The following is a 17,215-nucleotide window of genomic DNA, read 5'->3' on the forward strand; positions in this document are numbered from 1 at the left end:
AGACAGAGAGAGGCCACCTTTTGTCTGTGACAGAAGGGAAGGGAGAGATGGTGTGTGCAGATCCCATGAGTTCTGTTGATTTGGTCACAAGAAGTTTAGGGAGTTCCCTTCTGAAGATTTCTCCTGTCCTCCCCTAAGCTGAACCTTTGGAGGATAAAACAGAGGAAGAGGTGTTTTATTGTTCCCAATCTGTGCTCTTGGCTTACCGGAGGCCCCCTGCCTGGCACCAGCACCCCCTTAATCTTTTCAGTTTAGGACCCAACTTGTCCCATGCTGGGACTGCAGCTGGGCCACTAATAATCCTGCATCTCATCACACAAGACCCTGCCCCATGAAGCTCAGGCCAAGGATATAGTGGGCGGGGGGGGGGGTTGTTGAGGAGGTCACTAATAGACCTGCAAGTTTGGCCCCTGCATTCCCAGGTTTAGCTTCCTAACTGTACTTACTTAGTGTTTAATCAAATTCTTTTGAAGCTGCCAACCCATCTGAGTTTTGTGACAGGCAACCAAACGATGGGGTTTGTGCTCCTGGGGTGGGCTGGTGTGGGGGCCCCAGGATGTGGTGATACTTGGGGTCAGAGTGGATCACTATGGCCACTGCTGGAAAGGGTACTCTGTTGACTTGACTCTGATCAGAACCCCATTTTACTAATGGGGAAACTAAGTCTTAGCTCAGGGGAGGGACTTGTCCAACATCACACAGCAGCTGTGATGGGACTAAGCCCTGGCTAAAATGCAGGTGCTGATTCTTCTCAATGTTTTCCTCATGATATCAAATTATTGGCGCTGAGGCAGACACAAGGCAGAACAGGTCCAGGTTGCTCTCTGATGGAAAAGGCAGGACGCCCCAGAGGGCAGCTTGCCCAGTCAACAAGGGCAATAGCCTTTAGCCTCACTCCAGCAGATGGTCACATGATTAACGTCTCCAGGAGAAAGACAGCTTGTGTAATTAGAAACTGTTGCGACTGAAGAGAGATCCCCGCCTCCCATTCTAGGGCTCCTTTGACAGAATTTCCCCCAATTTCTTTCTTCCTCTTCCCTATTCCTTTTCATTCATTCTATCTCCTGATAGACTTCCTGGAAAGATTCAGAGTTCCAGAGGGCCTCCTTCCCAAGCTCAGACTGGGAAGCTCCCTGAAGGGTGTCAAAACACACGTGCATCTTGGACGTGCCAGTGGGCTTTCAGAGGGGCCTGGTACCCAGTCGTGCCTTCCTCTCCTACCCTCAGTACTTTTAGCACGAGGAACTAATAGGCCATTAAATGAACCTCCCAGATTTAAAAGCCCATAGGAACAATTATTTAACCAGGAAAAAGCTATTTAAAATGATGTAAAACAGAGCACATTTATTAGTACTTGGATGCTCTTCGAGCTGCTTTAGAAGGCTACAAATTGCATTTGTGTATTTCCATTAGTCTCCCATTGATCATGGTTTAGCTTGTCTCCTCTCCAACACCACCCTGAAGAAACCCTCCCCCATGTAGCTCTGATCTAGATTAGCATTCATTTCTTCATAAACACTTATTGAGTACCTACTGTGTGTTATACATTCTTCCAGCAGCCTGTAGAACTGCTAGGGATATGGCTCTGTTGCTCTAAATACCTTAAAATATTTGAGTCCAGAGATGCTGGTCCAAGTTTGACACAGGGTTTCAAACTCTAGGGGAGCTCAGCAACAGAAGTGCTGATAGGAACAGCCTGAGACTTCCCCTAAGACTAGGGAAATAGCTTTCAGAGGCAAAGTGGTTTCGAAAGGTTTTCAAGGAAACAATACCACTTAAATATTGGTATCAGGCTATTTTTCTAGGGAGGCAGCCATATGTGCCTTGCACGGTTGTTCCAAGGGCATGGTTGAACTAGTCAGGGACTTTGAGATTGCTAGGGCAGCAAGGTATCCATCAGATGACCACAGGGCTGGAACATGCACCAAGCGTCATGTTGTCCAAGTCTCTGATTTTATTTAACATAGGAAAACCTTTTATATGATTTAAAATGCTCTCCCAAGGAGATTTTCCCCATCTCTTACGGGTCAGGCGATTTTGTCAAGCAGATCTCATGAGATTATTTTCCAGATTTTTCCTAACTCTATAAGAAATAAGGGTCATCATCCATTTCCCAACACACGGATCAACTAACCAGACACTCACTCTCCCTCAACCTAATAATTATCACTTAAGGGAACTACTGCATAAGGGAAATAGTAATCAGTGGAAAAGAGAAAGCCTTTAGAATTGAAATGAAAATATCTCTTTCAATTTCCTGGGAGTGGGTGAATTTAGCAGAGGGAGCAATATAAGTGTTTCCTTCTCTGTCATATTGGGGTAATGAGGCCCCTGAGTCAATCAAAGCTACATTTTCACATGGGTTCCATTTTGGATCACTGTAACAGGTCTCTTGCTCTGGGTATACCTTTTTTCCAGCATATTTCAATGGTGTTAAGAAGTGGAAAGTAAGCGTGGCATGAGAGTCGGGGTGAAAGCCAGGAACAGAGTATTGCCTGTATTAGGCAAAGAGTGACCAAAAAAAGTTCTGTAGCCCAAGTACAATTCAGAAAGATTTTAATAAACAGCCGCTAAACATTGCACCAAAGCATTTGGAAACACAATTTCTACACAGAGGCAAAGGTCAGTCTTCCATTCTAAATTCCTTAAGATGATCATTAACAGCCCCACCCACCCCACCCTCCAATCCCCACATATCCACAACACTACACTCTTCTAGTCATGAATTAACCTACAGACACAGTCTTAGGAATAACGGGACTGGCATGCATTATCCCAGCAATGGCAAGGAAGCAGGGGATGGGGGAAGAAGGATGTGTGAAAAGGCAACCAGCAGCTAATGACAGACCCCTTAGGAGCTTTGTTCATGGAGTGGGCAGGGAGAATCTGCTTTTGGTGCCATCTGTGGCTTTACTTTGGGCTTCTAGGATACTCTGGACTAGTGGCTGGGGCTGCCAGCTTAAACAATCTCATTCCCTTGAGCCATGACTGTTAGAAGTGGCCTGCTTGGGTGACATATTGTGACTTTCTAAAAATCTTTTTGGTGTCCAACTAAACTGTATTCAGGACTCAGCAGGCCTGCTGAGATTGTGCCAATTCTGAAGTCAAGGTAGACCTTGTTTCTTAGCCATTTCTTCATTTTGGCCTTGGAAAGGGGTGCAAGATAGTTTTCTATTACAGACAGTTGTAAGGAGCTTAGGCAAGTCACTCAAACATCTGAGACTTAGTTTATCTACCTTATAAAATTTTATAATTATAACTGTCCCTTTTACTCCCACTATGAACGAATGAGATCAAACGGCCTATAAATACTATATTATCAAACTGATAATAAAGATAATGTTTTAGTTGACTCAAAAATCAACTAGACTCTGATTTGCCCCTCTTAGAATCAGCATCAACAGAGGACCAGAGGTCCCTGACACAGTGGGAGCAAAGTTCTTGGGCTTGGGCTAGGGTTTGGGGTGTGGCAGATATGGAAGGAAGAATTTGACTTTTGCCTGCTGGTAGCCCTCTCTTTTGAGACAGACTTCAAGCCTCAACTACCCCCCAGCCCAATTCTCTTGTCCCATCTAGTATTTGACTAATTGCCTTGGCAAGGAGGTAACTTTCCCACATGGGATAGCCCAGCCTGGCTCCCTAGTGAGTCAGAATCATCTGATCTAGACCAGTCAACAATTCTCCTTGGTCTGGACCTCTCAAACAGCCAAATCTCCCACTACATGTAGTAGATCTCCTGTTCTTTCTGCAGAGGGCAGAGTGCAATAAAAAACATGCAGTGCCCTCAGCTGGGAGAGACTGGCAGATTAAGATGAGCAACTGGACAAACGGCAGTGTTTGGCTCTGAGAGTACACTCAGTAATGTCAGAGGGACATTTTTTTTCTGTTGTTATTGTTTTTTTATTGAGATTCATAAATATGAATTGAGAGCCATGGCTTGTTGGAGGGTTAAAAGAAGAATCCTTAAACACATGAAGGGGAGCCCCGGGGTATGTGTGCCTGGATGCTTCCTAGGGTATATAGTGCTCTGGTTGCTGTGCTGTCACTATCTACTGTTTGCGGATCATGCCCTTGATAGCTGACTCCCGATTGACATATGTGGCCCAATAGACCAGATTGAAAATGGCAAAGAGCACAGGAAAGATGATGCGGGAAATTTTGTCAACCTTGCTAACACTGTTGTAGGTCTTGGTCTCAGTCGGGATGTCCTGCACGTAGGTGGTCTTGGGCGAAGCAATGATTGTTGGGGTGGAGGAGGCACTGGGAGCAGCGCCCTTGGAGATGGTGGAGAACTCAGTGTCCTTGGCCAGGTTGATGGGATAGGTGGTCCCCACGATGTTGAAGGTGGTGCTGGTTTTCTTTGCTGGGGCTGCTGGTGTTTTCTTCTAGGGGCCAGAAAAAGTAGGAGAGAAGGGGGGAACAAAACAAAAGCTAATTAATTCATTACACAGAGCACCTTCAGAGGCTGTGGGGAGGAGGAGCCATGAGGGAAGTTAAGGAACAGTGGCCATGAAGCCAATAGCACTGAGTAGCCAGGTTTGCGTCTGGGGATAATTGAAGATGAGTTTGAAAACAGAAAACTTGCATCATCCTGGTTTACTAGCTATGTGGCTTTGGCCAAGTCACTTCTCCTCTTTGAGCTTTAGTTTCTTCATCTGCAAAATGAAGATTAAAATATTTGGTAGTGTTGTTGAGAGGATCAGATGAGAGAATGGTAATAGAAATCACTGGAAAACTGTGAAATGTTGGTCACATGAAGGGTCCTATACAATCATGTGATTTGATCCTCACAGTAACCCTATGAGGTAGGTAGGTGAGATTACTCTATTTGACAGACAAGAAAACTCAGCCTCAGACTGAGTGGCAGAGCCCACACTAGCCACCTGGGGTCCTGACTTTTATCCAGGGGTGCACTGTGCTGCTTTCTATAGGCGCGAGACACTTTTTGGTTACCCGAGAAATAACTCCAAAAGGCTTCAACCATCAAGTGGCACATCTCCTGTGAGGAAGAGAGCTCAGTGAGTCTGAAAGTCATTTCGTCTTAAAGACACAATAAATACTATGGCATGTTTACGTGCATTATTACAACAGTATCTCACCCTTCATGCACTGTAAATGTGTTCAGCAAGCTAGGGGGCACACCAGGGTTTTCCACTCTTGCAAGGCTGCAGACAAGAGCCACAGCCTCTCCAGGGAGCTATGCAAATACTCCCCTCTGACACAGCAAATGCAGGAATAGGTAGGGGCTTGGTATGACACTGCTTTTGGATTTTTTTTTTCAGAGTAAAAAAAAACTTAATAGAAAACAAGCATGCACATATGTGCCCATTTGTTCTCACGTATATGACTTGTGTATGCATGAACCCTCCAGGCAGAAAAGAGAAGAGGAGACAAAGCTCAGGCCTGGATCAGATGCGAGAGGCTGAAGAAGGGGAGGCCAAGGGAGCAGGCCAGTTCCAGACTCAGGCCAAAGGCAGTGGCCAAGCTCATACTCTGCAGTGTTGGTTGCCTCACTCCCCCACTCTGGCCTTTTCTTCCTTCCACCCCTCTTTGTTTCTAGAGAAAAGCAGGGCTAGATGAGCTTCAGAAGTGCCCAAGAGTATTTGATGAATTGACGACTAGTTGTATCGTGCTAATTTCACACACCTCACCATGTTCCCTTTCTCAGTGTTCCTTGGCTTCCGAGCATCTGTGTTTTACTTTACTCCCTCTCTTACCCCTTTCTCCTAATCTCTTTCTATTTTCTTTTCTTCTTTACTTCAGAGTCTCCACTATTTTCATCTTTTTTTCCTTTTTACCACGCTACCATTTACCTTCCTGATCTTAATAATAACTTTTGCCAAATATTTACTGAATATCTACTGGGCCAAGAACTATGCTAGGTATTTACGGATAGGTGGGAAGATTAAAAGATGAGTCAGTTTCAGTCCCTGTTTTCCAGGAGTTCACAGACCAGTGGGGAGAGAGCCTTGGGAACACATCATTGACATAAAATGTAATCAGCGTTCTAACAGACATTGGCCAGGTGTGATGGGAATTCAATAGAGGGAGGAGCAAAGTACCTACAGGTGTTGGAAAAGGTGGCTCAGAGAAGGCAACAGGTCTGTGAGCTGGGTGGCAGAAGATGAGCAGGAGCTCACCAGATGAAGATGCAGCAAAGGGCAGTGCACAGGCCAAGGGCACTGCTTGTGTGAAGGGTGACCAGGAGTTTGCTGTAGCTGGATTGCAGTGTGCATGGCAAACGTCTTCTATGCCAGGCCCTCCTGCTCTGCCTGCCTGTGCTGCCTGCGGGGTTTTCAATCAGGGAGGGGGAGGGGGACAAGTGAAAGGGTGTTGGTTTAAGTAAATGAACAGTCTGACTAATAGGACACTTAAAAAGCAATACTGTTCTTTCTCTTTGAGGACTGCAGTCACATTGCTACAAGTGGAAGGGGAACAGAACTTTAAGGCTTCTAAGAACCTTGTAAATGCTTTAAATACTACATGGGACTCATTTATAATTAGCAAATTGAATGTGTGGATAGAGGCCTGCTGCTAAATGCCTCTGCTATTAAATAAAAGAGCACTTTACTTGTTTGCCTGCTAACTTATTAATTTGCTTAGTAATCTCTTTTTTCATGGGTAGACAAGAAAAAAAGAAAAAAGGAAAGAAAAAACCCCACTACCCTGATTTTGCTAGAAGCTTTCACATGTGTTACTTCATTTAGTCATCTGATAAGCTGGTTGTGACCAAGTCTCCGAACAATCATTCCGAACAGCAAACCCCTTCTTTAGCTCCGGAGGCACTCTGTGTTCTATAGGTGGGGAGAAGCAGCAGTTGATTAAACCACAGGTTTTTTAAGTAATAAAGGAAAACTACCTTTTAATTTCCCTTGCTCTTTCCAATATGGCACATTTTAATCAGCCACTATAATTTTTACCCAAATTGTCAAAGAAGGAAATCAAAACAAAAGTTGTAGTGTCAAGAAGACAAGAGCAGGAGGCAGAGACTGGTAGTTAATATTTCTCCATTTCTGCATCTAGTTTTCTAATACTTCTCTATGTTCTGGAATTTGATAGATACAAACTAGACTGACTTAACTTTGCCCAAGTTGCAATTCTGTTTCTACCTCCCTAGCCAAGTGCCTGGCTCTTGGGCACATAATAGGTGTTTACTGAACGAAAAAATGACCTCCCCCAAAATTGAAGAGTCTTGATGTGATTTCTAGTTTGTTCTTCCTGAGTTTTGACCTCTTCTATACAGAAAGCATACCTCTATAGTTCAGCCTGGAGTTAATTCCCACACTAAATTACTCCTCCAAATTCCCCCAAGCAGTCTGACCCTAGGACAAGGACACCTTTCCTCTTAGGAAGTCATCTCATGTGGGTTTTGAGATGAGGCAATGAAAAGTTTTATGGATCCACGCATGTCCAACTCAAGAGTTCTCCTCAGATGGCACTCCTGACTATTGTTTCCAGAAGTACTAATTAGAAGGTTAGTTGGAGCCCTGAATGTACTTGAGACCCAGCCAGGACCTCAGAGTATAGGCAGATATGGTCAACTACCTGTGTGACAACCCTCTAACAGTCATCCAACTTTCTCAAACCCCAGTTTTCAGAAGTGGGGCAAAGTAATGGAGTATATACTACGTGGGATTCAAAGACAAATCAGAGAAATGACAAAAAAAAAACAAATGACCCAATTTTTAAAATGGCAAAGGACTTGAATAGACATTTATCCAAAGAAGTTATACAGATGGCCAACAAGCACATGAAAATATGCTTAACATCACTAGTCATTAGGGAAATGAAAATCCAAAACCATAATTAGATATCACCTTACACCCATTAGGATGCCTACTATCAATAACAACAACAAATAGGAAATAAAAAGTAATGGCAAGGATATGGAGAAATTGGAACCCTTGTGCACTGCTAGTGGGAATGTAAAACGAGGAAGCTGCTATGGAAAATGGTATGTTGGTTTTTCAAAAAATTAAAAATAGAATTAAAATATGACCCAACAATTCCACTTCTGGGTATATACCCCCCAAAATTGAAAGCAGGGTTTCAAAGAGATATTTGTACACCCACATTCATAGCAGCATTAATTCCAATACCAAAAGATGGAAGCAACTGAAGTATCCATAAAGAGAATAATCGATGAACAAAATGTGGTCTATCCACACAATGGAATATTATTCAGCCTTAAAAAGCAAGGAAATTCTGACACTTGCTACAACATGGATGAACCTTGAGGACATTATGCTAAGGAAAATAAGCCAGTCACAAAAGGACAAATAGTGTGTGATTCGATTTATATGAGGTATTTAGAGTAGTCAGAGTCATAGAGACAGAAAGTAGAATGGTGGGCACATGGGGGAGGGTAGAGGAGAGAATGGGATTTTTTTTTGTTTAATGGGGACAGAGTTTTAGTTTTGCAAGATGAAAAGAGTTCTGGAAACTGGTTGTACAACATTGTAAATATACTTAACACAACTGAACTGTACTCTTAAAAACAGTTAATATGGTAAAATTTAGACTAATGAGGAAGATTAAGTAAAATAAGAGAGAACTAAAATGTAAGGGAGAAAGCAAAAGAAGCATGCAGAGAGGCATAAATAATGAGTCAAGCAAATTCAAAAAGGGAAGGGAGCATGCTGGATTAGGAGGGGGCCAGTAAGCCAACAGAAAGGGGAGAAAATGCAGGAGGAAGAAAAGTAATCACTTGCACCCATTTCCTGAGAAGGTGGGAAGTATCCAGAGCATAAGTGGGGAGTTACCTGGGGGAAGATCACAGCTAAGGAAAGAGTGGATGAGATTTAAATACTATGTATGTTTTGGAGGGGAGAAAGGTGCACAGTAAGGTAAAGCAAATTGCACACAATGGCTTTTACTTTCCTCATAGAGAAGGTGAAGGGAAGAGTCAAGATTTAAAACGTTACAGGAAATACAAGACAGAACTGATTAGGGACACAGAGAAGGATTGCAGGCACAGGTTAAAGGACCAGCAGAATTCAAAAGTATAAACTCATAAATGGCACCAATCCATCAATGGCTGTGGAATTTTTTTTAGAGAGAAGTAGAGGAGTTGGGTTGAAGTTCTGAGGAGGTGGAGGGTCTTGGTGAGTGACTGCAGTGATACACCACATTGCCAAGGCTGGAGAGAAAAGCAAGGAAAAGAGAGGGAACCATGGATTTTGAGAAATTACAGAGGTCATTCATTTATTTGTCAAGTATTTACTGAGTGTCCACTACATGGCAGATTCTACGCTAGGTGCTAGGGGTACAGCAGTGAACAGTAAAACATGGTCCCTGCCCTCAAGAAGCTCACATGCCAGTGAAGAGAGGTACGTAATAAACACGTAAGCAACTAAATATACACAGCGACATAAGTCAGGAGGTGAGAAGTAAAATGGTGACACACAAAGCATGGCAGGGACAAAGAAGGATGATGAATGCTAGTCGGAGAAAGTCTCTCTGAGAAGGTGAGCAGAGATCTGAATAAAATGAGAAAGCAAGCCATAAAAAGATCTGAACAACAAAACTTCCAGAGACAGAAAATAGTAGTGACAAAGCACTTGGGGTTGGAACAAGAGTGACTTGTACAAGGATCATCAAGGAGGCCACTCCCTGACCTAAGTGGAGTTGAAGGAAAAAAAAAGGGGGGTGGTAAGAGGTAGCATCATAGATCTGGGGACCAAATCCTGTAAGACTTTCAAAGCCATGGTAAAGATTATGGATTTTGATCTAAGTATGGTGGGAAGCCATTAAAGTATTTTGAGCAACATTTTTCTAATTTACAATTTTAAATGATCATTCTGACCGTTGGGAAGAGAATAAATAGTTGGCATAAAAGCACAGGAATAAAATTAAGAGGCGAATCTAATGAAGCTAGTGAGAGAGATGGCGACTTCAGTGCAAAGGAAAATATCAAGGAAGTAAGGGAAAAACAGGAAATCCTCATGTATGAGAATCCAAGTGAAGATCTGGAGCTTCAAAGGAGACATCTTTAGTATAAAAGAGTGGAAGAGTAATGGTCTGAAAGCAATATTGGCTGTTAAGAGGAGGTGAACTACACTTCCGGGAAATGGGAGTGAGAAGATTAACATCTTCAGCTGAGAAATGGGTGTCAGTTAAGATAGGAAGTAGTTGGAAGGGTCATTCAGTGAAAAAGCTGGTGGTGCAGAATGGTCTATTATCCAGTGAAGAGGAGTTCCTGAGGGAAGTGAAGGAAAGTTTGTGAGGGGTAGGAGGATAAGTCTAGAAAAAGCATATTAGAGTATAAAGACAAGAAGTGAGGGGAGGATAAATAACCACAGAGAAAACTACAATTTGGGGATTGATCAGAGATGACATGGAGGTGGGCCCTGTAGAACATATGACCTCACATGTCCACAACGGAGTTTATTATGAGGCTTTCTGATATCAGGTGACAGGTCCAAACATACAAATACAGTTGGCTGACTTAACTCTCACAGTTTTCCTGACAAAAACACACACACACACAAATAAGCAAAACCACTAGAACAAGTATACAGGCAATCAGATCGGTTCACTTCTGAAGCCCTCCCCTAATGGTGGAAACAGTAGCAGTGCCTGGCAGGTGGGACAACCAGAGCTCATTTGATAGAACTGGCCACAGGCTCAATTCTAGTTTATGATATCAGATGGGTCATCCAGGGGAAAAACAATGATAGAACTTGGAGTGGTTACAAATAATGTAAACTAGTTGTAAAAATTCTATATATGAAATGAGCATGTAGGAGTCAATAATGTTGGTAAGATGATGAAGAAAAACAGAGAGTGAGATAGCCAGATGAGCTGAGCATCAAAGCACAAAGCAGTCTGCATGAAGTAAAGGAGTAGGTAATAACCTGGAAGCAGCAAGGAATGGAAGCGTGACTTCCTATGGCGATGGCAACTGAGGAAGTAGTTTCCTCAGGAAACAGCCCAGTTAAGGTAAAAAGAAAAAAATGGAGAGGGAGCACTTTGGTTTTCTCTCTCCTATGACACACAGCACTTGGTCCTGTATCAGGAGTCTGTATGTATATGTATATATAAATTACTTTCCTCCCTAGACAGTCAGCTCCTGAGTACTGGGGTCATGTAATGTTTAGCTCTGCATCCCACAGATATTCCAGAAATGATTGCTGTTTGTTTTTGTTTCAATTGATTCACCAGTAATAGAGTACAACTGTTATCAGGACATTTATGCCTAGTGTAGAAAAGGGTGAGAAGACCACCAGTATACGAGTACAAGCTAACCCATGGTGAACATCATTTACCTCACAGAGAAAATACTAAGGGGTGATTCAGTTTGTGGCTATATTTATAGGAATGCCCCATAGATTTAAAAGCCATTAATAATAAGAAACTAAGCTTTTCTAAGATTTGGATGGAAGTTCAGTATTTTCTCTAATGTAAAATAAGATATTATTCTAAAGCATTCAAATATTATTTGAAAATAAGAAAAAGAGCCTAAGAATTACTGTTTCCAAAATTTAGATGAGAATTTATGAATATTTTAAAAGTAGTTCTAAGAATAATGATTATCTTCTTTTTAAATGTAGAGGTTTATTTCTTCATTTTAATTTGCTTCTATTATTTGTAATTTTCAAAAAATTAAAGTAATAATGCACATGGTTTTAAAAAAATAGAACTCATGGGCCGGCCCCGTGGCTTAGCGGTTAAGTGCACGTGCTCTGCTACTGGCGGCCCGGGTTCGGATCCCGGGCGCGCACCGACACACCGCTTCTCTGGCCATGCTGAGGCTGCATCTCACATACAGCAACTAGAAGGATGTGCAACTATGACATACAACTATCTACTGGGGCTTTGGGGAAAAAAAAGAGGAGGATTGGCAATAGATGTTAGCTCAGAGCCGGTCTTTCTCAGCAAAAGGAGGAAGATTAGCACGGATGTTAGCTCAGGGCTGATCTTCCTCACAAAAAAAAAAAAAATAGAACTTAAAGTCTTATAATGAAAATGAGGGAACCCTCACCCTGATGCACTCCCAGCTTTGTCCAGCAACTCATAATTACTTTTAATTCTCTTAGCTGATATTTCTAATAGTTATTTCTATATTTCTAAATAACATGCTTATACTGTCATCAGTTTTACACATAACTGACCATCTTTTTATGATAAATAATGATTTATATCATTTATGCAACCCTTCCTTCATCCACTATTACAATTATAGCAGTATTTTTAGTTCGATCAATAATCAGTGGTAACATCATTATAAAAAACCGTATAAATACCTCTAGCCTCCTGCTCCTCATTGGACTGGTTCCTCTCCAGGTTTGCTTGCTGCATAGGTTTCATCTTAGGACTTTACTTATCTTCTCTGTTGGGTACCCTCTTCTGGATCCTATGTCTTTGTCTTTTATGTTCTACTCGCTTGTTTTAATAGAACATATCCTCTAGTATCTTCCTAAGGTGGAGTGCATGGGAAGTGATATTTCTGAGTTCTTGTAGGTCTGAAAATTACAACTGTACCTCTCCACTTAGTTGATACTTTGGCTGGGCACAGGATTCTAGGTTGAAAATCATTTTTCCCTCAGATTTACAAGATTTACTGCTCCTCTGTCTTCCAGCATGCAATGTAGTTGAGAAGTCTGATGCCATTTTGCCGATCAATTCTTTGTAGATAACACTTATTTTCTTTCTAGAATCTCTTTAGACTATTGCTTTATCCCTGGTTTTCTGAAGTTTCATGATGATGTGCCTTTACGTGGGCCTATGAGGACACTTTCAATCTGGAAGTTTATGTCTTTCCATTTGTAGAAATGTTTTGTATTAGTTATTTGTTAACTTCCTTCATTCCCTTTTCTCTTTTCACTCATTCTGCAGCTTCTGAGCTGGATGGACTTCCTGGATTCATCCCTAAATCTCTTATATTTTCTTTTACCTTCTCCATTTTCTTTTCTTTTCACTTTAATTGTAGGGAGATTTCCTTCAGTTTATTTTTCCACCTCTATTGAAATTTTTATTTTACCAATTCTTTTTAATTTTAAGAGCTCCTTATTCTCTGATTTCCTTTTATATTAGCATCTTATTCTTGTTTTATGGATATATTACAAATATAAGATAAAAGTTAGTTTTTTCTAAATTTAGGGAATTAAAGAGAATTTATCTCTTTCCCTCCAAGATGAGTTGTTTTTTGTTTTTTTTTTTTAATCTTTGCTTTTCTCTTTCACATTGCAAACTTCACTTTGGTAATCCTTGGTATCCCAATATTATTTGGCAACATAAAAGATGTCTGTATGCTCAGTGTACCTGAGCTGGGCTTGCTGGCTGTAGACTCTGATTTAAGAAGATCAGTTGGAAGCAGATCATTTTATGGGGTACTCCAAAATGTCAGTATGTAAAGGTCTTTTCTCTGGAGACATTCAGCTTCTTTAGAAGAGAAACTTCTACTGTTCTTCTGGAAAGTGTACATCTGGCTGCAGACATTTCACATGTTGGGCAGGCTCTGGGGTCTTGAACACTCTGTACACACACTTTTTTATGTGTGTGTGTCTGTGTGAGGAATATTGTCCCTGAACTAACATCTGCGCCCTTCTTCCTCTATTTTGTATATGGGATGCCACTACGGTATGGCTTGATGAGTGCCACAGGTCCGTGCCCCTGGATCTGAACCCGCAAACCCCTGGCTGCCAAAGCGGAGCACACAAACTTAACCACCATGCCACTGGGCCGACCCCACTGCACAAACACACTTGTAACCAGTCCCTCTAGTTGCACCCTTGTGCTTTATTCTCTGCTGTACCAAGCACCTCAAACACTAAGTTTCTCTAGGATTCTTTCTTACTTCAGCTTAATAAATGAGTTCTTATTCTCTCTTTCCAAGTTCATTCTTCTAAAAAAATGCATTAAAATCTTTTGTCTGACTGAAATCCCTTCTCCAGTTCTCCTGGTGCTTGTGAGTTTATACTTATTTATTTATTCTCATTTTAGCAGGATCTTCAAAAGAAGCAGTGATAAACACATGTAAGCTGATCCTCAGAAGCCCACAGTTCAACTGTTTTTCAGAGTGCTATTATTAGGTAGTCATTCGTCTTCATGTGAAAATGAGGTTTTGTTTCCAACTATTCCTTCTTTTCCTTTCCTTTATAACCTTTCCCTTTACATTTTATCTAATCCCTGATCATAGTACAGATCAGAAATAGATTTTTAAATCATTTATATTATTTTTAAACAGATTCATGCTAACCCACTCTAGCTTTATGAAGCAAATAAGGTTTAATATGTCTCTCTAAAGGAGGAAAAAAGAAACTAAGTTATGATTAAACTCCAATAGTTTTACTTTCAGTGCACTTCATATTTTTTCCTGTGAGTCAGTGGTTCTCACTGTTAATTCCTTCACAGTGTAGCAGTGTAGACAAAGTATAGCACCCTCACATTAGAGATCCATTTTTTATTCATTCCATAGTTTTGTTTTTAATATCTCATAATTGATTTCTTTTGGGTAACTTAAATGGATTGACCATGGAGAGGAACTAAGGAAGAAGACTGAGATAATCATCTTTGCAGAAGAGTTTTAAACAATTCTTTTTGTTCTCTTTTTTCATTTTCAGGACTCCTTGGAATTGGAGAAATGGTCATCATTTTTGACATCTACATTTACAGTCTCTTAACAATCTACTCTAGTTCTCTCGCTGACTTCAAACCACCCCCGCACCTCTTCTCAGCCACAAAAAAACAAGTCTACCACATTTTTTACAAGACATTCATGACAGCCTTTCAGATATCTGAAATTAGCAATCATCATCCCCTTGAGGCATTTGTTCCTCCTCCATTGCAGTAACCAAACTGGAATAGTGTACTTTAAACATGTCTCAACCAGTACAGAGTAAAAAGGGCTTATCATCTCACTTGTTCTAGGTAATTCTTAGCTCAGGCTCAAATTAAATTTGGCTTTTTGAGAGTTACACCACAAGGAAGGCTTACATTAAATTGTGTTTTTCCCTATATCCCAGCTATTCCCTATATATATATAATGTGACATTGTTGTTAGGCTTTTCTATCTCAGAACTAATTTTTTTCTACCTATATGTAAGATTTTGTTTGATTTAGCAAATGTTAATCTTTTGATTTCAGCCTATTCTCTCAAACTTTAAAAATTCTTTTTGATTAACAATTCAGAAGATATCCTTCTCCAACCAACATTCATTAATGGCAGCTTACAAATTGGAATCTCCTACCTTCTATGTCTTCATTTGAGTCATTGATGACAAGATTTAGGAGGGAAGGGTCAAACAGAAAGTCCTGCGGATTATCAGTGGGATGCTCATTCAGGTTGATGTCCATCCGTCAGTCAATTCTATTTGACTTCAATTGGTCAACCAACTACATCAGCCTAATTGTACTATATTTTCAATTGCTGTTTCTTCTTCACGAAGACATAGTAAAACAAGTTAGTCAGATGTCTTAATAGAGTCTATGATATTTCCTGATTTACCAATCTAGCGAACTTTTCATAAAATTTCTTAAGGTTAGCTTGGCATGATTTCTTCTTAGTGAACTCAGGCTGGTTATCAGTGATTAGTGCTAATTGCTCTTAAAACATCTGTTTAATAATATATTCTAGAGACCTTTCAGTTTAATACGTCAGGGTAAGGACATCTTTGCTTCCTTCTCCTCTCTAGAACCAATCAAAAACTATGAGGAAAATGAGAGACAGAAACCAAAACTCCATCTTTGATAAAATTTGAAAGCATTTTTAACCCTGATCCCCAAAACTAAAGGCTCCCTAATGCAGTAAAAACTGGATCAGGGTGAAGAAGATACTGAGGATGCCTGCTGTTCTGGATTTCAGGCCAAGAATAGAGTCCTAAAAGGTGGGGGGCATGACTTGAGTGAGGAAAAAAAAAAGACCCCTCTTTTGAAACAAAATCAGTCTTCAGGCTGGTAGTGAGAACATCCTGGAACACTGTTTGACCACCACATAGTGGCAGAGGAGGTAGAGACTGGAAAAATTAAAGGATATAATACTACACACACACACACACACACACACATGCATACACACACATAAGCATATATAGAGGGCTTTCCTGTAAGCAAGGGAAACTTCTTGCTAGTTAGAAGCAGAATCACATCTACAAGGAAGTGTACTCATAAGCGTTTACATAGACAACAGATGATGCTCAAATTACTCACTCTCAACTACTCACTACTATCCTACTTACTCTCTCAGTCTCTTCCCAAAATTATACTTTCATACAGAACAGGGCTAGTAAAGAACCCCTCTAATGCAACTTCAAGTAATAATTGAAAATAAACTAACATGGTACTGATGTAAAATATGTTGCAAAAAGGAAGAAAAATGACCAATAAAGGATTGTGGAACAACACACAAAACAAACATTGAACACATGAAAAATAAGTCAGCAGAGATCATAAAATTAATGTAAGGAAAAATAATACTACCAATGAAGGTAAAAATACACTGGTGAAAATGGTCAGAGACATGGAAGACAGGCTTGGGAAAAATGAGCAAAATGAAATGGAAAATAACAGAGTTAAAAATTATTAGAGAAAAATGGTAGATATGGAAGACAAAGAGAGCTCTGTGATATGTATAATTTTTGCATCTAGGAAGAGAACAGAACAAAGGTATTTCAGGAAACCCTTCCTGAAACAAAGCTGTGAATCTACAGGCTTAAAGGGAGGCATGCTGTCCTAGGAAAAATTCATACAGATCGATCAAGATATATCCTCGTAAAATAACTGGAGCTTGTAAATAAAAGACACATTCATATGGGCTTCTAGGCCATAAAATCAAGTCACCTATTATGTGAGAGATTCTCAGGCTTGTTTTAAATTTCTTCATAACAACATTCATTGCTAGAATTAAGTATAGCAATCCATGTCTACAGAGACATCAGAGAAAGAGAATGTGACCCACAAATTGTACAATGGCCCAACTATAATTCACATATAAACACAACAGACAGATAATTTTACACATGCAAGATAGTAGGAAATATGGTTCCTATGAGCCCATCTTAAAGAAGCTTCTAGAGGATAGCCTTGAGGTAACTAAACAATGAATGGAAAAATGGATAAAAGGACTATTTTGAGAAGAGAGCTCATTTAAATGTAAAACTATGACTAATCAACTATAGGAATTATGGCTGCATAAAAGCATGTAAAGGCTATAAAAATTGACAATACAGAAATAGTATTAAAAAAGTTGGGAGATGACAGAGACTGGTAGAGAAGG

General features: G+C 40.5%; 1 protein-coding gene across 6 annotated transcripts in view; it reads right to left on the reverse strand.

Annotated features, from left to right (window-relative positions):
- Window positions 1-2,682: 2,682 nt before the first annotated feature.
- Window positions 2,683-17,215, reverse strand: part of GABRA3 (gamma-aminobutyric acid type A receptor subunit alpha3) — a 213,639-nt gene continuing 199,106 nt past the window's right edge. For 2 of the 6 annotated variants that reach the window (XM_058534911.1, XM_058534912.1), the window contains 2 exons: window positions 4,884-4,999; window positions 2,683-4,385 (listed from right to left, as the gene is read on the reverse strand). In XM_058534911.1, coding sequence (XP_058390894.1) covers window positions 4,064-4,385; window positions 4,884-4,999 — 438 coding nt within the window. In that variant the 3' untranslated portion in view covers window positions 2,683-4,063. Of the gene's footprint in view, window positions 4,386-4,883; window positions 5,000-6,702; window positions 6,795-17,215 lie in introns of those variants that run through there. The other 4 variants (XM_058534913.1, XM_058534915.1, XM_058534914.1 and 1 more) reach the window with 3 other exon arrangements.

Source organism: Diceros bicornis, chromosome X (genome assembly GCF_020826845.1).
Source record: "Diceros bicornis minor isolate mBicDic1 chromosome X, mDicBic1.mat.cur, whole genome shotgun sequence".
Classification (NCBI taxonomy): Eukaryota; Metazoa; Chordata; class Mammalia; order Perissodactyla; family Rhinocerotidae; genus Diceros; species Diceros bicornis.